General features: G+C 43.9%; 2 protein-coding genes across 2 annotated transcripts; one reads left to right on the top strand and one right to left on the bottom strand.

Moving 5' to 3' along the window:
- Nucleotides 1-4,211: 4,211 nt before the first annotated feature.
- On the bottom strand, nucleotides 4,212-5,336 carry fgf20b (fibroblast growth factor 20b). The gene is made up of 3 exons (XM_076103807.1): nucleotides 5,054-5,336; nucleotides 4,674-4,777; nucleotides 4,212-4,457 (listed from the first exon to the last, which is right to left on the bottom strand). The coding sequence occupies exons 1-3, from the start codon at nucleotides 5,334-5,336 to the stop codon at nucleotides 4,212-4,214; spliced, it is 633 nt and encodes a 210-aa protein (XP_075959922.1).
- An 881-nt stretch (nucleotides 5,337-6,217) lies between these two features.
- Nucleotides 6,218-20,219, top strand: micu3b (mitochondrial calcium uptake family, member 3b). The gene is made up of 14 exons (XM_076103445.1): nucleotides 6,218-6,478; nucleotides 7,969-8,116; nucleotides 10,007-10,038; nucleotides 10,203-10,281; nucleotides 12,437-12,484; nucleotides 12,581-12,663; nucleotides 12,753-12,824; nucleotides 14,265-14,306; nucleotides 16,650-16,745; nucleotides 17,238-17,326; nucleotides 17,525-17,696; nucleotides 19,115-19,223; nucleotides 19,422-19,579; nucleotides 20,151-20,219. The coding sequence occupies exons 1-14, from the start codon at nucleotides 6,218-6,220 to the stop codon at nucleotides 20,217-20,219; spliced, it is 1,458 nt and encodes a 485-aa protein (XP_075959560.1).
- The last annotated feature ends 1,689 nt before the right edge of the window (nucleotides 20,220-21,908 follow it).

The raw sequence follows: 21,908 nt of genomic DNA, 5'->3' as shown, positions 1-21,908 counted from the left end.
AAGAAACCTCCAGCATTCAAAGTTAGAATATTTGTATTGTCAGAAAAATGTAGTGACCTATCAAATGTAAAAATACTCATTATGCAAATATATATATATATATATATAATATTGTTATATTAACAATGGATCAAATGACTACGTATAATGTAGTCTCGCACAGCCAGACAGCTCCACAGCGCTGTGTCAGCGCTACACCTCCTGTTCCACACATTATCATTCTGCTATAGGGGAAAAACCACTCTGGCTTCTTTGTATTTAACTGAACCAATCACAATCGTCTTTGGTGGCGCTAAACATATTAAATTCATCATTTAAATGTTCAATTCTAGAACTTCAAAGTAACTAGGAACTGTACTGTCATGTTCTCTCTGAAATGTTAAATAAACTCAAAAGGCAAAACCTTAAGTGCAATACCCCTTAAGTAATACTTAAGTAGCGTAAATATACTACCAGAGTATGATATTTTTGTGACCGAACACACTTTCTGTGGTTAGTGTTTCAATAAATTGAATATTGATAAGAAGATAAAAGATAAATGTTTTCTTGTTTTAATGACCAAGAACTTCACAGTTAGATAGAAAATATACCTTCATTTGAAACAAAACACTGTCAAAAAGCTGTTATGTAGTGTATCACAGTATGACTATATATAACTTCAGTCATGTTCCATTTACCGCCGGTCTCTGTGTGCTGCATTAGATGCTTCAGATGCCTCCTCCAGATACTGTGTGGTCCCATCCCTTTAGTTAAACAAAAGCAGTCTCTGGCAGGGCCTGCAAACGCACCGCGGTGTTCTTCACTATGTGTGCTTTGTTAGAACTGAGAGACTAAACTCTGAGGAAATGACAGTTCCCCTTCTTTTGGTTCCCCACAACACCTATACATTGCTGTTTTCTACTAACGTCTCCATGGTGATGCAAACAGAGGAGCATATTTTCCACTGGAGCTGACAGCTTGCGATGCGGAGTGTCAGTAAATCAGGTATGCTGCTCTAATTGCCGCTTGCGGAAGGTCGACTGCAAAATCCTCTCAGCTAAGACACTAAAAATGATTGAGCACAACCGGAGCACAATGCAGCGAGTGTGGAAGACGTTTTTTTGTTTCCGGGGCCGCAAAGCTGATATTGAATGACGTTTGGGACCCCTGGCTGCAGGTTTGACCAGAAGGCCTCTCTCTCTCTCTCTCTCTCTCTCTCTCTCTCTCTCTCTCTCTCTCTCTCTCTCTCTCTCTCTCTCTCTCTCTCTCTCTCTCTCTCTCTCTCTCTCTCTCTCTCTCTCTCTCTCTCTCTCTCTCTCTCTCTCTCTGGACTCGGATGAAAGCCCAAAAGTATCAAGTGGATAACGCTATACTTACACTTCTGCTGTAATCCCTATAAACACACATGCAGCTCATAATTTGTGCGCACAGCAATTTACTAAGGAATAAACAAACAACAAAGAGCCTGAAATCAATAGTTGCAGGATTCAAATGACACAAAGCTGCAGAGAACATCCCTGCGCAAACACACTCTTAGAAGTGGCCTCGGCTTTGGAGCAACAGGTGAGCTTCTCGGCAACTCCCCTGTCTTCCCCAACGCAGCCTTCTAAATATAGAAATTATGCTGTCTGATAATTGGGGGCAGACAACAAAGCCGGCTATATTTCCACCCTCCTCCTCCTCCTCCTGCTGCTGCTGCTGCTGCTAAGTCATATCCCCAGCTGACAAACAGCAGGCCTGAGATCAGAGTGTGAGAGCTTGAGTGCTGAGGGAACACCTGCGCTGTCTGACTGGACGCTGAGGATAGACACAGAAGATCACTGACTTCCACACCTGCCCGTGGACCCATGCCATACACACACACACACACACACTTGATTGGGTTTCCTCGAGAGCCCTTTAAGGCCGCCGCTGAGGAGGTGATGAAAGTCAGGGAGCGTCCGTTAAGCGTGTGAGACGGCCCTCCAGAGTGGGTGCGGATGAGGGGTTTAAGTGTTTTCAGCGTGTAGCTGCGGACCACCTGGAGGAAGGAGGGGTAGGAGGAACAAAAGCATCTGTCTCAGGGCCAGGTAGACTCCAAAGACATCGGTTAAACAAGTGCCAAGGAGCACTTCTGGGCGTCAGGTATCACAAGTCAGGATTTCCAGCGTGTTTGGAGGGATGAACTTCCAAATGTCAAAAGGGGGGAGAGCTGTTACGCTGTTAGATTTGTACAAGGTCTGCTTTTCATGGGCACAACGAGGGGTGATGGCAAAGTGCCCTGCACTGAGACTTACGAAGCCGCCGGCCAAAGTCATGGACAAACTACCGCAGCAACATGCTCTCTATAGCTCGGCAAGATGGGATGGGACAGGAATGAAACGCGCCCCGGTCCATCAGTTTCACGCTTGTTAACCTTTCTAGGAAGCTAAAAAAAGACGAGCGAGTGACAGCATCTTTCCGAAAACAAGCACCAGACTCCTCTTTCATGTTGAAATAGGCTTGCGTGTGTTCACCCGGTGGGGGGGAGGGTGTCCACGAGCACGCAGCTTATAATACACTCCGGGGGTGCTGTCATTAATCGACGACAGAAGCGCGTTGATGTTCCAGGGCGTGCAGGTGGGAAAGTCCCACAGTATCACACTGCAGACAGGAGAGAGTTGGCAGCCGGGTTGGCTCCCCGCATGGAGACACCCCCACTGGCTCGCCATCACACACACACTGAGATCACAGGCCGAGCTTTCATGCTTCGACAGACCCCCCCCCCCCCCTCCAGCCGTGGAGGAAACAGATATGCAACAGTGGCTTTTTCAGAAAATAATAATTCAGCTGATTTGCACCGCCTCATTCCAACTGCAACATACTTTTGTTGCTCTTTTGTTGTTGGGACAGTAAAACAATCTCACATCTTTAACACAAAGAAACAGACGCTATCTGAAATAAGGCGTGCATGTCTTGTTTTATAAGACATTAAAACAAGTCTATCATCCTCAAGCAGAGGTCACGTAATCCTTATCGCTCTGACCTCCACACAAAGTTGCCGTGCCCGAGATAAAGGTCGGATTTTATTTGGCCCTGATCGTGTTGTTGCACGGCCTCTATATTCAGAGGATTCTGGACGGAGGCTTTGAAGTTTTACGTGCGCATCAATTCTACGACCCCTCTCTCGGCATAATGGCGTCCATAAAGAAAGACAACATTGGTCTCGTAAGCGGGTTTATATGTTTAAACTCTGAAAGACCAAGGCAACCGATAAAGTCAACTTTTCAAATTATTGCTTTGTTAAAAGTAGAAATGTGGGTTCTTCAAAAATAAACATTGGTTATACATTCATCTCTGATCATATAGGCTGACAAAAAATAAAGCATTTTGATCACATTTTGAGTAATTTATTGGTTGTGTTGTCAGTTTGTTGACTTCAGATTCCTCCTGTAACACAAGTGACAGTTGTTGGTGCGAATTAATATGCCATCATAACAAAGATTCTTTAAAAATTGATTCACAGTTGCCATATTTCGATAAAATAGATTCCTCAGATCTTTTCTAAATGTTGCCAGTATGTTTCATTTTTTGGTCATATTACAGTTTATCACAAGCGGAGCTTTTTTTCAGAGTAAAAGACATAATGGTACAGTGTCTCAGTCTTTATATAATCAATACAGTCTCTAGTGGTTTTTCTATAGTGGGTGTATCTAACTGTAAAAAATATATTCTCAAATAAATAAATATAAAACATAAATATATGTATCTAGAATGAATAAATAAATTGTTACATCTTTTCAAACAGGTCTGGACACAGGTAAGAAAACCAAAAAACTGAATTCCTTCAAAGTCCTTCTGAACAAACTGCAGCTTTCTGACACAAAACCCAAATTAAAAGTACCATTTGAGTACAGCAGTAAAGATTCCCATGGACTCCGCTGATGTCCCCATCTGACCAGAGGAGATGCTCCCTGGTCGCTCAGCTCCGTTTCCCGTTCCTCTCCTATTCCACGCGGGTACTTTTTAGATTCGTCTGAAACAAACAGTCCCCTCATGCCGAGCGTGCAGACATTCTAGCCCGTCTTCCTGGCTGCTGAGAGATGGCCCATGCATTCCTGCAAGAGGCCCCGGTGCCTTTATCCCTGCAGGTCGGGGCTGCTGTCCGCCAGCCTGCACGGGCCACGTCCCCGCCCGCGTCCCTCGTCTCGTCTCTGCTCCCTGCCCGCAAGGGCTTAAGCAGCTATTCCTGAACTGGACCGGGCCTCCAGGTCTCAGCTGTGTCCCAGGATATCCCTGTACAGCTCTGGCACACGGTCGGGGTCCACAGGCCTGGGCAAGAAGTGTGTAAATTTCTGGTGCCGCCTGGATTTAGTCCCGTCCCTTGGTGTCCCGTCTTTGTTCAACGCCACAAAATAACGTGTTCCTTTGTCTCCGTGTTTGTAAAGGTTGGAGGAGTATGTGTTGTACCAGTTCTCCTCAAACTGCTCCTTGAAGATACACTCGGCTGTGAGTTTCTCCTGAAAACAAAAGGGCACAACATTAAAAGTAGTCCTGACTTGTGATGCAGAAACAGATAAAACATATTTAAGACACGTTTAATTATTTTTCAAAAATGTATTTTCTTGAAAATCTAATTCTCAAAATATGAGAACTGAATAAAAGCCTTGTCGGTCATCATCACATGGTCAAAAATGAGGATTTGGGCGACATGAATAAGCAAAGCTGGTACTTACAGAGCCATACAGCTCTCCTTTGTCGTTCATCCCCAGATAGAGTCCACTGTCCACACCTCTAATGCTTATCAACCCAACAGCAAGGCTTATAAATTCCAAAATACCTGGAAAAGACAAACACAGTTGTTCAGTACGGACTTTGACAAAGATAAAAGAATATTAAAAAAAATAAAATTAAATCTATTGACACAATCTATACATTTGATGTTTTAAAATTAACAGAATAATATCATAAAATTGTTATTTTCATCATTCTTATTCACTCTTTCATTGTTGCTGATTCTTTCGACAATTACTTTATTATAAAAGTTGGCCAATATATTGCTTCATATTGTATATTTATATATCTAAATGCATGAAAAGTACGCCTCGGTGTTTACCGTAACGACTGTGGTCCTTCCTCGTCCCTTGCACCGTGCCGTCCGGAAGTATTTCCAGATGAAACCCGGTTCTGCAGTACAACTGTCTCCTCCTGAGGATCCCTTTGAGGTGCGTTAAGTCCGCCGCGGTGCTCCGGGAGAGCCTGTCCCCAGGTATGAGGTGCTCCCCGAGAAGCGTCGGACTGTCCCCGAGTGGGGTCAGGAGGAAATGAGACCCGACCTGCGCGACACCATCGATGCCGTGCAAGACGCCTCCAACTTCCCCCAAAACAGCAGCAGCCATCGCGTTAAAAGCTCAGCGGGTAAAGTTCAGCGAGGAGGTCCGGAAGGAGCGCTCTTGCGTAGTGGACTACCTGGTTGCCACTGTCACTTATTGCATGTTTACTTCCACCTTACTTAGCGCGTGTACCCGTTTGCACACGCGGACGCGCGGATTTCTCTCCCCTGACATGAAACGCTCGCCACTGTTTGCCTGCACCGATTTCTCGTCTCCCTTTTTCTTGTTTTCTTATTTTACCGCTGCGTCTTCATCAGCTGGGGGTCGGGTGGGCTCCAGTTGCTGCTCAGATAGCCCTCACGTTGCATACCTGTTCGCGGCGTGCTGCCTCGGTGGAGCTGTGGAGGACAGACCCGGCAGGAGAGGACTCAGTAGTTAAGTGCGGAATAAACGCTGCAGTGCTGGTAAAAAGCAGCTCCTGGAGGGGTTTTGCGCTTAAAGTGGCAAGGGGTGGCGAGGCAGGTGCAAAACCACAGGACTAGTAATGGGCGGGGCTGTCACAGTCCAGACGTGCCCTGGCAAGGATTTGTTTTTCCTTCTCCCGGGGCATAAAATAAGAGAAACAGGGAGAGAGAGAGAGAGTTGACGGTGGGGCTGTGGTGAACTGAGCACCTGCTTTACTTTAAATTAAAATAAAACATATACACACAAAACTGTGACACTTTATATCAAGTACGTCAGTGTGTGTTTCTATATATGCTTGTGCGACGATTTCAACATTTCCTTCACTCTCACGAATGCGACGCCCCGTAATCCCAGAGGGACTTGAAATACCCACGGCATGTCTCGCGAGCTCGGAGCAGCAGGCGGCTCGAGCTGCTCTGCTCTGCTCTTTGCTGTGTGTGTGTGTGCGTGTGTTCAGTTACGACACCTCAGTGTAAACAGTCATGGCTGCCCTGCGCAGGCTTATCCCTCTGCTCACTAACACCTTAAGAGCAGGGACGCTCGTGGCTCGGGGACAACACACATCCTCGAGGGCGACGACAGCGCTGAAAGTTGTCGCGGCTGGAGCGTGCGTCACCGCCGCGGCCGGAGCTGCCTATTATTATCACCGCTGCTCGCTCGCCGGTAAACGCTCCGGGTTGAAGAGCCATGTCGAGGCTCGACTGTTGCATCTCGCGCTGCCATCAGTTTCTGCCACCGATAAGGTACAGTGGGACCTTTGTCAAGCCGCGCGGCTTTATAGTGAGAACGTTCAGCTCACGTGGCCTGTACTGTGGTGAGAAACGCTTCACTTTTTAATTTCCTATATCATTTTTTCATCTTAACATAACGAACGGAGCATCTGCATTTACAACTGCCTAGAGATCATATCGTGCACGTGAAAACTACAATAACGCTAATGTGTCGTCAACATAAGGAGCTGTCCCCGACCTTTGGTGCTGAAACTGCAAAACGGTCAGAGGCGGTTCTTAGATCACGTGACCTAATTGCTGCCATAAGTGAACGTTTTGTCTGCTTTTTCTGAATACATGTCGCATAAATAGTATTTACAGTATTAAAATTAAGACAAAATAGATATAGATACAGTCTCTCTCTCTATATATATACAGTATGTGCATCTATATATGCTATTTCAGAGTAACGATTAGTCAAATAATCTACCAATAAGCAACTTTTTGGTAAATTGATTAATCATTTAAGTCGTTCCAGCTTCTTTTCTGTGTTTGATGTAATGTAAAAAATAAACAAGGAGTTTTTGGCACAACATCACCTACTTACAATTAAATGAATTAATAAAAATAATATTATGGATTAATCAGAAATAAAAAATAACTATTAGCTGCCACCCTGGATACCAGGAAATATGGGCATGTTTTCTTGATCAATTGATTATTCAAAGTGTCGTTGATACATTTTCTTTCAATTTATTAATCAATTACTTAACTAATCATTCTAACACTAGTTTGCAGGTTTTGCATCATTATCATAATTATTTGCCCTCTATCAGATGTTAAAGTTACAAGATACAATGTGTATCTGCTCCTTGATAGCCTACACACCAGCTCTAGCAAGTATCTTCAGCTCAGCCATGTGCTGACCTTGTTGACAGGATTTTAATAGATCACAAGGGACGTAAACGAACAAGTAAACATGGGCTGGTTTGCACACCTCTACCAGAAGATTCCTTGTTTCGTATGTGTGGGTTGGAGGGAGGCCCGCTCGACTGGTGGCCACAGGCCGCAGGAATCCATGGACAGAGGAAACTGGACACTGGGGCTCGGCGGAGGGGCTGACATCTGATGAGAGGTGGGGGTGGTTAGAGGGGGGTTAATGGTTAAGCAGAGGGGGGCACACATTCCCTGGGTGTTTGCTCTGTGCCCAGTGGACCTGGCACTGTGCCACGTGACAGAGAGATCCACTCTGTCTTCACCAATCCAGCCTTCTGATCTGGCTGGGTTTGAACAGTTGTAGGGACATTATCTGGTGCACGGGGATGACAAATACGGCTGACATAACATGCTTCCCCATTACTGAATTAAAGCACGGGCCTCTTTGTTGTTCCATGTGAGCGAGGCTTTCCGTGACTAGAAGAGCTGCCGTGGATTTCATAAAATGCATCTTTCAGACGGTGTTATCACTGTTGATATGATTTGAAATATTGCCTGTGTGTGTTTGTGTGTGTGTGTGTTTTCAGGCTCGGACCTATGGTCTGGACGATGGAGATGTGTACATGTCGTCCTATGAAAACAGATTCCGCCTCTTCAGTTCGGTGGAGCACGAGGGCCAGCTCTACATGACACCACTCAGCTTCATAGAGTCCGTGACTATGAATGAACCCAAGAGTGAGTGCTCATGGTATCCTTCCCATAATACTAAACATCCTCGAGTCTAGAGGAAGGGAGGAATCATTACTGATGTTCGGGTTTCACAATTTATCAATTAATCTATTGACAGAAAATGAATTAACAACAGATTTGACAATCAATTCATTGAACTAAAATGTGACGGATTGCTTGTTTTCTCTCTCGTTGTTGTAAATTGAACGTTTTTGTGACTTTGGACCGGTGATCTGAGATAAACAACTTGATAACGTCAACATGGGCTTTCTGAGGGATATTAATATATTATTATATTTTCGGGAGTTAATAGCTATATATTTAAACCCTGATTTCTCTTGTTGCAACAAAAGTTCTTGACTTCCTAAGAAGGTTCCTGGAAAAGTTGCTTCGTGGGACCGGGCCAATTCAGTTTGTCTAAAAAGGCAGAGGACACAGTCTCTGATGTGATTACATTACTTCAAGACTTAAGTTTCATTTATTTTTATTTTCAAAGTGCTATCAATGTTTTTTTAAGGGAAGGTCGCAGTTTCCTTCATGAAGACTGCCAGTGTGCTGCACTGCAGATGCTACACTGCCTCTGTAAATTAGCCACATTTGTCAGCAACCATTTACTTGATTACACCTCCATCAAGTCATCAGATAAATCCCCTTCATCCGCCAATTACTTGAGATCGGAAAAATAAATAAAAGCCCTCGTGTTTTTCTCCTGGAACGTTACTTGTTGCTGAGGGCCTGTGAAGTGTCATCAGACAATAAGTTGCGGCTTGCAGAGCCTCAGTCATAACACCTGCATAAAGATAGGCATCTTTCCCAGCAACCCCACTTTTATGGCTCATTTATGTGGCAACAAACTCGCAGAGACCCAGAGAGACCAAACAACTGAGCATGGATGTCATAAATGTAATGATAAGACATTCGCATCACTGCGATTGATTATGGTGTGTGTGCGTGGCCTGCTGTCAAGTTTTGGACATGCCTTCACTGGCATCTAATGAGGGCGGTAAATAAGGGGCACTAATGTGTTAACATACCGCGTGCCATTGTTCTCTAATGTGTTGCAAAATAGCCGTCATGGTGTTTTATGGTTATACTGTGGCTGTAAAAAGAGATGTGTTTCTGAGAGGATGGTGGAGTTCTGGCCGTTTAGAAGTGAACCATTAGAGTCAAAACCTAAAGTGCTGTCATGTAAATTATTCATATCAGATCCACGAGGTATGTTTTTGTGAAACAATAAGTGAAATGAAGAAATACATGCTCCCAATGAGGACAAAAGCTCTCAAACTGCTCAGAGGAAGCCATCACTTGGCAATCATAATCCCAGTTTTTAACGCAGGCTCTAAAATGTGTCAGTGGAGGGTTATTGTCACTGTTATCGATGCAGTTTCTCGGACAGTTTTTCTTTTTTTTTTCTCCCTTTTACAACACCTCCATCTTATCTTCTGCTTTATTGACCATCGGAATGCGTTCAGGGAGACGTCTGTCCACATGAACACCCGTTTTCACTTTTGTTTCCCGGTTCTATATTCTTAATGTAGAATTCATCGTTGGAATATGTTAGTATAAGTCACCAGTGGTATTCAGACCATTTACTTCAGTAAAAGTTATTTTACCACACTGTACAAATACTCCACTAAAGTAAAGGTTTGGCCTTCAAAACTTTTTACTCAAGTAACTGTTTTTGTTTTCACTGGACACGAAAGGAATGAAAAGATGTGATCTGAAATGCAACTAAAGCTTTCAGACAAATGTAGAAGAGTAAAAAGTACAATATTTAGAAGTATAAAGGTGCATAAAAAGTAAATACTGAAATAAATCACAAGTACAAAATTGAACTAAATGTCTATGTGTAAAAGTCTGCCAGCATGCACTAACTGTGAACCTTGTTTCCTTTAGGTAGGAGAGGATGGAAGTCCCTCACAAAAAAGGCGAGTTCTTCTGTCATCAAAGCACTTGTTGCTGTTTTACAGAATCTCTTCATCTGTGTAAAACCTCTGTAATTACGGTAATGCCGACGAACATCGCATTACGTCGTGATTACTCAGGATTTAGAAATGAATGAGTGATTTGGGATTTTCTTCTATTCTGTCAGGACTTAGACAAGATGCTGGCTGATACCCCGCCTGTTTGGAAAGGATCATCCAATTTGTTCAGAAATCTTCGTGAACGAGGTGAAGTAACCCGCTCCATCTGCTCCAGCTCTACACAAGCACCCATTGACTTTAAGCTATTCCCCTTTATGCTTCTATTCTTTTTAAAGGCCTTGCACAGACTGTGCTCTAGTGGTGTGTGTCAACCTTGTATATATTCCAGAGCAGTGAGTGTGTTGTAAATACTATCTTATCTCTCCATCGCTCCGGTAACATGTTGTAGATTTATTCTGAGGTAACCTCTGCAGGGAATGGTCCATTGATTATATGCATAATGATCCTTCGCGCTTTCTCGAATAAAACATGTGATAAGTAAGAAGTTTCCTGCAAGGAACTACGTAATTTGGTACTAATTATTGGGAAAGTGGGAAATTCCTTGAAAGAAGTTGTTCATTTATTTTCGAATGCTTTATACTGTATACACATTGTATTGTATGTAGCGTGACTGTAACAGGCATCTTTGAATGTTGAGCTGAGCTGTTAAAAGAAGGTAATTAATAAGAATAATTAATTCAACAACTTCTCTATTTTCCCTATAAATTATAACAAATTGTAATGTATTTTTAGGAGATTGGAAAATATTCTAAACATATGGATTTAAAATGGTGATGATTAGACTTGAGTAAAGTTTGCACATTTTCCATCACAATAAAGACTGTTAGAGCTGAAACCATCAGATCTGAATCATTTATTCAATTAGTCGATGGACAGAAAACTATTTGGCACCCAATGCACGAAGGAAAATGAAGTTGTTAGTGTGAGTGAAGATCTTTTAAAATGTTCCCACCTGGGCCTGCACACTCCCGCTCAGTATGCCATACGAGCCAGTGGAGCATCAGATCTCACTGTTCTGCTCTCTCCTCTGTTGCTTTAGCTAAGTGCCAATGCTGGGATTTGGGGCTTTTAATCCTGCTGTTAAACGCTGCGGCTTTGTCAGGGGGGGGGAGGACTGGATTGATCTGCGAACAAAGCGTCGCTTTGGAGAATGAGGGAGCCGTTTGAACCCGACTATGTCGAGACATGTCCCACCGGCCACCCCCCTGATCACCGCGGACATTATGAAGCCTAAGAATGGCATTGGATTACATCTCCGGGACTGCCACTCTGTATGAAGTGTTGCTGTGGAATTCTTTGTATTGTCTAACAACATCTACTTGAGCTCAGAGGCTGAGCTGCAGGGAGGCGGAGGAGGAGGAGGAGGAAGGGTGGGCTCCCTCCAGGAGAGTGAAGGTGTGTGGTATTAGAGAAACATGGCTGGAATCTTAAAAGTTTTTTTCTCTCTCTCTCCTCAACCCATTTAAGCTTTCGAAGGCTTTGAAGCCAGAGATCTGTTGTCATTATAAGGCCGTACCTGCCAAACAGAGAGAGCTGGGATGACAAGAACTTTTTTTTTTCCAGATGAACTTTGTCTAATGGCATGCATCACTAATTCTCTTTTCACACCTCAGTTTGAACACGTGTTTCACTTGCCTTTACCTCCACTCATTAACAGCCCAGAGACCCAAGCTAAAAAAATGACATCTTTGTTTGCTAGTGTGCCCCCCCCCCCCCTTGCAGCAAACCCCCCGTACCTGAATTCTTTTCCCATAACACCCAGAGCAGTCACCCAGAACTATCTGCGCTCGATTCTCTATCTTCCCGAGCAAACAAAAGCTTGGGAATGCTTTCAGAGTCAGAGGGGAGAAGCCTCCCGAGTCGACCGAGATGTCTCCTGACACTCACTCGTCCCTTCTCCGTGTCACACAACAAAGGCAGCTGAAGGACGCGACACAAAAACCTGAATCGGCCATTCCCAATCAGTGACAGATCACTTGAGAGTGTATTACACCTTGTTACCCGAACGGGATCAAAAGCCGTGGGCCTTAAATTTGTTTGGGTTTGTGTCCAGATAGGTCAGCTCAGTTGTAAAGCCTGTGTTTGTGTGAGGGGGAACACCAAGCATGAGGTAAAAGGCACCTTTTAAGATGTTATCAGTGAGGGCGAGAGGATTACTCTTGTCTTACGGCGTGCACTGTTTCTTTGGATGGCTTATTCTTCTCGGGCGCATGACTTTGAACATCTGTAAACACCCTCAGCTTACAGGTTAATGCCATCGCATGCCGGCTTGTGTAGAAAAGAGGTCATTTTAGCTTTTAGTTTGTCAGCTTGACAATGTTTTTGTTCTTTTTTTCTCCAGGTGTCATCAGCTACACAGAGTATCTGTTCCTGCTCTGCATTTTAACAAGCAAGTATATATTTGAACTGACTCAAGGAGAACTATCTTGAAGAGACTTAAGAGACTAAAAAGGTGACTATCCATTGTAACTCCTTTTGATTTCAGAGCCCCATGCAGGCTTCAGGATCGCTTTCAACATGTTTGATGCAGATGGGAATGAAATGGTGGACAAAAGGGAGTTCTTGGTGGTGCGAGCCTCATTGATATTCAGATATGATGAAATGCATTTGATCCATCGTGTCACATTCTGCATAATAACTTGTCATCTTTTCACCAGCTAGAGGAAATATTCCGGAAGAAAAAGGTCAGAAAGGAAATTGCAGAAGATCCGCAAAGATTTGCCCTGCGGGTATGTGTTGCTTTCAAATGCCTCAACATTTCTACGTATAAACAACAGATCAACATGGCCCTCAGCAATGCGGAATGTAAAAGGGGTTCCTGGTCATAATGAACCCACAGAGGATTATCGCTAACTTTGCAGTTCCCCTCATTGTTTAGTTTTTTTCAGTTGCCTGCAAATTTCGCTCTCAATCTTTGGCTGTTTTTTAACAGATATTTGTGTAGACTGAGTTGGTGTAGAACAGAGCTAAAAGAAGAGAGGATATTGGACTTATATTTGTAAGGTGGAAGAAACACGACTCTAAATCAATGCTTATGTTGTTCAGTGTTCAGTGATATGTCAAGTGTCGTCCTTTCAGCTCAGTCTGCTGCCCCCAAGTGGCCAAAAAATATATATTCATTTAAACCTGCATTCATTCATTTAGCCACTTGGAGACAAGAAACTGTTAATACAAGGACATATTATCACTGTATAAAGTTGATATAGCTAACATGTTAGCAAGCGGTTGCCTATTGACACATCAAGCAGACACAGGGCAAAATGAGCATTCCTTTGGAGTCGTGTTTCTGCCAGCTGTCCGATATTCAGTCTTCTTCTAGCTCTGTTTGAGTCGACACCAACTCCTGAGGGAAATATCTGCCTCTTTAGCTAAACACTACGCCGTGTTCCCCAGCTAAATGCTAACTTTGTCTGTCTGCCGTTTGGTGCTGGGCTCCAGGTGAACAGTGGGTTTTTATCAGAGCAAGTTTCGGGCCGGAAATCCAAACAGTGAGCTAAAAGAAGCTAGAATGCTCCGTAGAGCTGACAGGGACTACAGAGTCAGCTGATTCTCTTTGGGTTCCTCACTACGAGTGACCCCTTTCATATTACACACAGTCCTTTTACCCATTATTGATAAAAAAAAGAAGAAAAAAAAGATCAGTGCAGCTTGACATTGATCTGAATCTTAAATTTGAACCAATGGCTAACAGGACAGGGCTTTTTTGTTCCTAGAGAGGACTGCACAGAGGTGAATGTGGTCATACGGGGTAAAACATGTCTGAGGCTTTCATCTCTTTAGTGCCGTCTTGTGCCACATGCAGGTGGATGTAAACAGGCAATGCTGAACAGAGCGATAAGAGCGACTCTTTGAGGTCTTATCGCACAAACAACATGGAGGAGCTTACTCTGCCGCGACAAACGTTAGCATCTCTGGACGGTCTTGCGTTAATCTGAAGCCCGTACAACACATCAAACAGATCATTAGAATGGGTACTCTAGATTTGGAAACATAATGATGCTTTTGCAAGAAGACAAAGTTGAGGGTAATGTCACGTCATATAAATTTGACGGCTACGACTTGAAGAAAATCAATTGATGGCTTCAAAAGTAATTTCCAACCATCTTCCTGTTCTAAAATACGCTGTGAATTATAAATGAATCTTCTCTCTCTGCTCGCTTTTATTTCAGAGCCTGCAGCTGTACGGTCAACGCACATCCCAGCCGCACAGTGTATGTATTGTTCTCTCTCCCTGAAGGAAAATGGAACCGTTCTGCTTGTTGCATTGCATTTTTGGCATGCGCTCCTCCAAAGCTGAAATCTATTTTGCACACAGCACCCGCATGTATGTCTGTTAACAGAAGATAACCTCATTTGCAGGATTTAAAATACACCACTGTGTACTTCAGCATTATCTGACATTGTCTTTATGTGTGTGTATGTGTGTGTGTGTGTGTGTGGTTAGAGGAGATGATTCACGTACTTGCCTTTTGTCAGCATTGGGCGAGAGATTCCACCTTTTACCTGAAGACTGACAACATTTCGCCCGGACCCCCATGTTTTATTTTTACAGTTTCTTGAGGAGTGGTATTTGGGCTCAGGTTACCTTTTGTGATGGCTTTGACCATGAAGATGCCAGTCAGAGAGGAGAACTGTGAAAAGCACTCAACACACACACACACACACACACACACACACACACACACACAGACACACACAGGCAAACCCACAAACTGACAGAGGGACGGACCCGTCTGTTTGAAGACTTTACCTCTAGGTGTGTCTTTTTTTGTTTTGATTTCTTCCGTCGTACTGTAGGGATCTTTCCAGCAAAAAGTTCAAAAGTCAAATATTTTCAAAAACACGGGCTTTCCCCGAGCATGTCCTAATTACAAGTGTTTCAGGATCTTTTCATGGGATGAGTTGAGTAACAGCGCAGTGCATTAAAGAGTTGTTCCGTAATTAGCTGTGGGATCAAGTCTCAAGTCGTAAATCTCTCTCTCTCTCTCTCTCTCTCTCTCTCTCTCTCTCTCTCTCTCTCTCTCTCTCTCTCTCTCTCTCTCTCTCTCTCTCTCTCTCTCTCTCTCTCTCTCTCTGGGGAAAAGCGACGAGGCGCAGAGGAAGAGCTGTTTAATCAGCTGGCTCACATTCACCCTCAGGCTTGAGAGATGAAAAAGTTGATAAGAGAAATAAATATTATGAAATGAAGCAAGCCATACTTATGAACACGTGTCGACGCCAGCTGGCTGTTTCTGGTTGGCTGTGTGTGCTGATGCCACTTTTGAATGAGGTGATGTCGAGACTTGAGAAACAAAGAGAATAAAGATGATGGGGTGAAAAAACAGAATGAGAGCGAGAGGCAACAATGTGGTTCTGTTTGTTTCTTAACTACTCAAGACAGATTCCCTGTGATCGTTTCATTGCACATGACACCAATTACAAGAACATTGTTCTGTTGAAGGCGGTGCCTCAGTGTAGCTGTAGTTAAAGTCGTCCCACAGCAGGCGGGACAGTGAAAACAGTGTAAACTGTAATTGTTTATTTATTTATTTATTTTTCAGGGACAATGCACTCCAATCAACAGTTGAACTGTAAGTGAGCCAGAGTTAGCCAGAGAGGCTAATTTCCATCTGCTGTCCCCGGCCAGATGTTTCAAGGCAGCCTAAAATAACAAAATCTCAAATAGTGATAATGATTGGTTAGTCAGAGATCGGGAGCCTGACCTCATACGGAAAAAATAACTTTTTTTTGTTGCAGACAACATTGAGCAAGAAATGTGCATTTAATGCAGACTCTGAACCATAGACTGTATATAAGACGTAGTCGTCGTGACGTCACCCATTGGTTTGTGGACTACAGTTTCGAAGCCTCGAGTTCGGAATTTTGGCCGTCGCCATCTTGGTTTATTGCTGTCGCCATTTTGTTTTTTTGCAACCTATCTATTTCACTCTAAATGGACCATAGTTTACTAAATGAACATGTTAACAATATGTACTGAGGTAATGAATAAAGTGAGACGTTGGGTCATTTTCTCAAAGGCTTCTATAAAATGGGACTTATTTTTGCAACCAGAGGAGTCGCCCCCTGATGGTCATCAGAGGGAATGCAGGTTTGAGGCACTTCAGCAACGGCTTCACTTTTCAGAGGTTGCCGCTTGCTCTGAACTTATCTCACAAGACAACGATGTCTGATAACTTGCATTTACCTCTCAGCTTAACATCAAATGATGACAACCTGGCATGAACCACCCTTCGGCTCTCACGCCTTGCATGCTTTGGACATGTGTTAGCTGTGTTGGCTCAACGTCCTGCCAAGAGGCTGCATGCATGGCTGCAGAGCAGGCCCACGTCAGGGCCGATGGGCCTCTCAGATACACCGCCGGCAGCCCCAGTCTGTTTCTGCCCGTCTGTCTCTGATGTTTTTTTTTAAAAATTTTTATCTGACTTTTCATCTTCTTTCCAGTCTGTGCATCTCTTTCTTCCTGCCTGCCTCAGTGCTGTCCACGTTTGTCCGTCCATCTTCCTTCTCCAGATGTGTTTTGTCTTCTAACAGCTGTGCTTCAACTGCTGCCACAGGTTCTTGACAAAGACAGTCAGCATGTGGAGGCCCGCGGCATGTGGGATGTTCTCAGACGTGGCACAAGTCAAGTTCTGTTTTCTGATCTCACCGAGGTAGCCACGCCCTCATTACTTTGGTTATACAGTCAATACTGTGAACCAGGCTATGACTGTCCGTACTGCAGGTTCCATGTTAGCACTGTGGATTTATTTATTTAGTCTTCTTGTTAGCAAGAGTAAATACTGACTAATATCTCCCCTGTAGCATGTTTAATGAATCTATTGCATGGCACGTGTTTGTATCGTGCAGAAATGAGAAATGCTGGCCCACTGTTTGGTTTCAGGCACGGTGAAAAATTAACCATTAACTCTTATTCGACAGCAGAATCTGGGTATTAACTAACATCTTTGCTGCAAGCTATCAGTGTGGTTAGATTAAGTCATTGTTAATGTTTACCTGGTGTTTTCATGATACACTCTCAGTTAGAAAACAGCTCATTCTGGCAGCTCAGATTGGGATTTTGTGCAAATTTACTCAATGTTTGGATAAATCATTGCTACTTAAAGCTATGAGGATGTTTAATTAAGTACCTTTCCCTCTGTTAGCATGTGGATGAAAAGACAGAGACAACGCTGCTGGTGCACTTCTTTGGAAAAAAAGGCAAAGCTGAATTGAAATTTGAAGATTTTTACGAGTGAGTAGAAAACCACTTTGTTCGCTCTGTAATGAATCAATATGTCCCCGAGAAAATGATTATCTTACAGTGTAATAAGGCCATTAATCATTTCCATGCCTCCGACGGCTAAACCGTGCGACTATGTTAAGTGTTCCTTTGTGCATGTGAGTTTGTGGTGGTGGCGTTACCTGTCAGCGGCCCGTCTCGCTCCTCCAGGTTCATGGACAACCTGCAGACAGAGGTGCTCGAGATAGAGTTCCTCTCCTACTCCAAGGGCCTGCCCACCATCAGCGAGGAAGACTTTGCTCGGATCCTCCTTCGCTACACCAACGTGGACGACGTCAGCGAGTATCTGGAGAACGTGCGCCACGGCTTGCCGGACGAAAAGGTGCGCCCCTTTTTCCCCTCTTCTGATTTGTCATCACATGTTACCTCTGACATGTGATACATACTCTGATGTGGTACAACACCTGACACCCTGACGTCACTGCGCCCGTACACAAAATAGTTCCATGTAGGGCCGAGCAATGCGGAGAAAATCAAATATCACTATATTTTTGACCAAATACCTCCATACCGATATTGCGACAATATTCTAGGGTTAATTATTGGTGCTTTTACAAAATATTTACACAATGAGATTTTTTGATAAACAATCATCAAGAATGTGGACATAAGGACTAAGCGAGTATAGAAAATTATTGAACAGCTAGAACAGTCTAATTTCAGAGATTTGCATCACTTTACTGTAATGCTTACTGTTATTACGATGTTCAAAATCGAAGCCCTAGTTCCATGACGTAACTCCCAGAAAAATAACAAACTGTTGCTTTTACGTTGCGTTTTTTGTACAGCTTAAAACCATCTAAATATAATTTGTTAAATGTATGTAACCTTCTCATCTCACTCCCAGACAGAAAGGGAAGAAGTGTTTTTCGCAAAATGTTGAGCGATTCCTTTGAATGAATTAGTTCCCTTTCACAGACTTGCACTCTGTCGTTTTGTGTGAGTGTGGGACGATTTATTTATTTTGCAACCGCCCGCTGAATTGTCTGTTGAGTGAAACATCCTCATTTGAAGCTTTAATTTGTTTTTCCTCTTGGCGCGCTGAAAAGACGCCGGCAGCTCCTCAGCCACCTCGAGTAGCCTGTTGCTAGATCTCCATTGACGATCAAGTGGGTCTCGTCGTAAGGGGCTAAGAGATATTTTATGGCCCTCGCCTTGTTAAAACAGCAAAGCGACACAGATTAGTCATTACTCCGTTTGTTCGGCCGTGTGTGCTGCCTGTTTGGCGAGGCCCCCGGCGAGAGAAGGAGCTAGTAGCTGCGGGACGGTTGAGTGGAGATCAATGGACTCAGTGTTTGAGTCATCAGCCAAGCCTGAGATGTTTGGGGATTCATCACTTTTGTTGTTTTTGTTTATTGAAGTATCAGGTTAATCTGCCTTAGAAAAGTCTGCAAAACGGGCCTGACCTCTTCCCAAAAGCTACAATCCTTCCCCCCCCCCCTGCCGCTGACAGCTCAGCGTGTCCATACTGCACAGGGGAAAATCCAGCAATGTATACTCTGTCTGTTAGGGTGTGTTATCTATCTGCTGGCTTCAAGGTCCCACACACAACTAAAGGATTCCCCCTGCAGGATGAAAGGAAGCAGATGATGTGCTGTGTGAATCGTGGCGCTATCCTTTGCTGGAGTGTTGACACACGCAGCCGCTCGCTGTGTGCTGCGGCACTTCACCATTTTCTCGCGTTGCAATTCGCAAGCTTTGTGTTTGGCGAATAAAAAGGTTGTCGTCATCTCTTCGCAGGGAATCACCTTTGAGGAGTTCAGGTCCTTCTTCCAGTTCCTAAACAACCTGGAGGATTTCACCATCGCCATGCAAATGTACAACTTCGCCAACCGCTCCGTTGGTCAAGGTGAAGACTCACAGTTTGTTGTCACGTTATGGCGGCACAATGCTTATTTTTCTGTAGTAAGTCAATCAAATGAGGCAAACAAACCATCCAGGTGACCCACAATCGTTATGATTTTGTCTCAAGCTAAAGTAATGTAAATATTGGTAGCAAACATCTGTAATGAAGACTACTCCCCAACTGTTTTTCTTCCCTCCCCAGAGGAGTTTACCCGCGCCGTCTACGTGGCCACGGGCATCAAGCTGAGCCGCCACTTGGTCAACACGGTCTTCAAGATCTTCGACGAGGACCGCGACGATAAGCTCAGTCACAAGGAGTTCATCGGCGTCATGAAGGAGCGGCTGCACCGCCGCGGCGGGGTGAGACGGCAGAGGCCATTTATTGCTCTTTTATGACTCTGGAGGTGACAGAGGTGTCGGTGTCTGGACTCCGCAGCAGCACTGGCTGATGTGAATGACACCAGCGTTGTTGGTCTTTGTGAGCTACTTCTTTACGTCAAAAAATGGGGACCACAAAGAGCTCACAGACGGACAGAAGGATGCAAAGACAAGTCAGATTTAACAGGGCGAAAGGACAAAAAGGCCAATGTGGGTTGATGTTGAGCACAGATATACTGGTTTATTTTCAGAACAGAGTACTTAAGCAGCTATTAGCATCACAAACACCACCCCTCCTGTTTAATTACAGCTCTGAGTAAGCGCTAATCATGTCTCTTTTTTCTTTAGGTGGTGGTAGACTTAAGTTCCTCCACACCACAACGTCTAAATTACACTCCTGACACTTTTTATTACTGAAACACACCTCACCTTTGGGTTGGCGACTAGTGATTTTTGTGAAATTATACTGCCATCTAGTGGGACACCATGACATTGACCCTCTAATAGTATTCCTCTCTTTCTCTCTCTCTCTCTCTCTCACACACACACACAGGGCGTCAGAGTGGAGGAGAAGTTCACCTCTTTTAAGTCCTGCATGAGGAAGCAGCTCTCAGGCAAATAGGTAAAGTATGTTCTCATCCTGTCAGCATTCTTTGTTAAATGGGGCAAAAATAAACAATGCTTAATGTGAGGTTGACTAATGCAACATGATTTGGGTTTCTAAACTGTTCCGTAACAGCGTTTCCCAGCCACAGTATCTCAGTCAGTCTTCGAAAGGTCCACACTCTGCTCGCCCGAAGCATTGAGTTACACTGTATTATTAACGCCTGATCAACTGCCACCAGATACCAGCTTAGGTCTGCACACGAGCAGTGAGCAGTGCACTTTAAAGCTGCGTGTTTAAATGTTTCAAAGGAAATGCACCTCCTGGGAGAGGGCTTGATAATCTCAGGAGAGGACTTGATCTCGATGTTTTTTCAATCAGTTTTGAGAATTTTGAGAGAAAAGACAAAAAATGCAACCATTTTGATTCATTATTTGTTTTATTTAAAAATGTGAAAGTGCAGTGGACAATTAATATTTCACTCCGGTAGCATTTACATTTTCTGACATGACTGTAACCTTGCTGGCAGATCTAGAGAGACGGAGAGAGACAGAGAGAGAGAGACAGAAAGACAGAGAGACAGAGACAGAGAGAGACAGAGAGACAGAGACAGAGAGACAGAGAGACAGAGAGAGGGAGACAGAGAGAGGGAGACAGAGAGAGAGAGACAGAGAGGGGGAGACAGAGAGAGACGGAGAGAGGGAGACAGAGAGAGAGAGACAGAGAGAGGGAGACAGAGAGAGGGAGACAGAGAGAGAGAGACAGAGAGGGGGAGACAGAGAGAGACAGAGAGAGGGAGACAGAGAGAGAGAGACAGAGAGAGGGAGACAGAGAGAGGGAGACAGAGAGAGACGGAGAGAGGGAGACAGAGAGAGAGAGAGACAGAGAATAACAAGAACAACGTCAACAAGGAGCTGTCTCTCACAGTCCTGAGAGAGACAAGGACTCTTCCTCACCTCTGTACCTTAAATACATTTTCTTAAAGTGTTTTAATCATATCTATAATAGTTATATATATAATCTTCATCTGAACGATTCCACAAATTCACACCACAAAATAAAATACACATGTTTGTTGTCTTGGTACATATTTTGTGCAGGTTTAAGTTTTACCAGATCCATGAATGTCAAAGATTGAATGTTAAAGATTAAAGATCTGGGGCATTATGACAAAGTGCAAAAAGATGTAAGGGGGAGGCTTTAAAAAAACAAACAAAAAAACTGTTAATACCTCCATAAAATTCAACAGCAAAAGATAATATACAACTGCTTTGAAATTCATGAACTTAATTGTAGCTGCGACAGACTGTAACTTCCCGTTCCCGTGACTCACAGCAGCGTGTTAGTGTGCTCGGATCGACAGTGACAGTGAGGTGAGGTGAGACATTCAACGATCACAACTATAACTGTTTATCGTTATACAACAACGCAAGCACAATTAAGTCTGTTAACTTACAATGAACAAATCAAATGCAAAAAAAAAAATATATATACGACAACAAGTACGTAACAAACCACAGAAAGAATCTGAGGGTTTCCCAAACACTGTAGCAGGTTACAGTTCATGTGCCCACCTACGTTACTGTGGAGACAGGAATACACAACTCCCGCTGTCTAGCAGCTGCTCGGCCGTAGCAGGCCAGAGGCACACGGCACATGACAGAAGTCACGTACTTTCAGCTCGCAACACTAACTTACAATATTATA

The sequence above is a fragment of the Anarhichas minor genome, unplaced genomic scaffold (genome assembly GCF_050575085.1).
Source record: "Anarhichas minor isolate MPS153535 unplaced genomic scaffold, ASM5057508v1 ptg000028l, whole genome shotgun sequence".
Classification (NCBI taxonomy): domain Eukaryota; kingdom Metazoa; phylum Chordata; class Actinopteri; order Perciformes; family Anarhichadidae; genus Anarhichas; species Anarhichas minor.
The sequence above is the reverse complement of the archived record's forward strand: the minus strand, read 5'-3'. Positions and strand labels throughout refer to the sequence as shown.

What these genes read in the sequence shown, in the direction of transcription:
- micu3b (XM_076103445.1), top strand. Translation starts at nt 6,218, where the DNA reads ATGGCTGCCCTGCGCAGGCTTATCCCTCTGCTCACTAACACCTTAAGA. An exon ending in CAGTTTCTGCCACCGATAAG is followed by an intron (nt 6,479 to 7,968) that starts GTACAGTGGGAC and finishes GTGTGTTTTCAG; the next exon opens with GCTCGGACCTATGGTCTGGA. An exon ending in GGCTGCACCGCCGCGGCGGG is followed by an intron (nt 19,580 to 20,150) that starts GTGAGACGGCAG and finishes ACACACACACAG; the next exon opens with GGCGTCAGAGTGGAGGAGAA.
- fgf20b (XM_076103807.1), bottom strand. Translation starts at nt 5,336, where the DNA reads ATGGCTGCTGCTGTTTTGGGGGAAGTTGGAGGCGTCTTGCACGGCATC. An exon ending in GAAGGACCACAGTCGTTACG is followed by an intron (nt 4,778 to 5,053) that starts GTAAACACCGAG and finishes TGTCTTTTCCAG; the next exon opens with GTATTTTGGAATTTATAAGC. An exon ending in AAGGAGAGCTGTATGGCTCT is followed by an intron (nt 4,458 to 4,673) that starts GTAAGTACCAGC and finishes TTTTGTTTTCAG; the next exon opens with GAGAAACTCACAGCCGAGTG.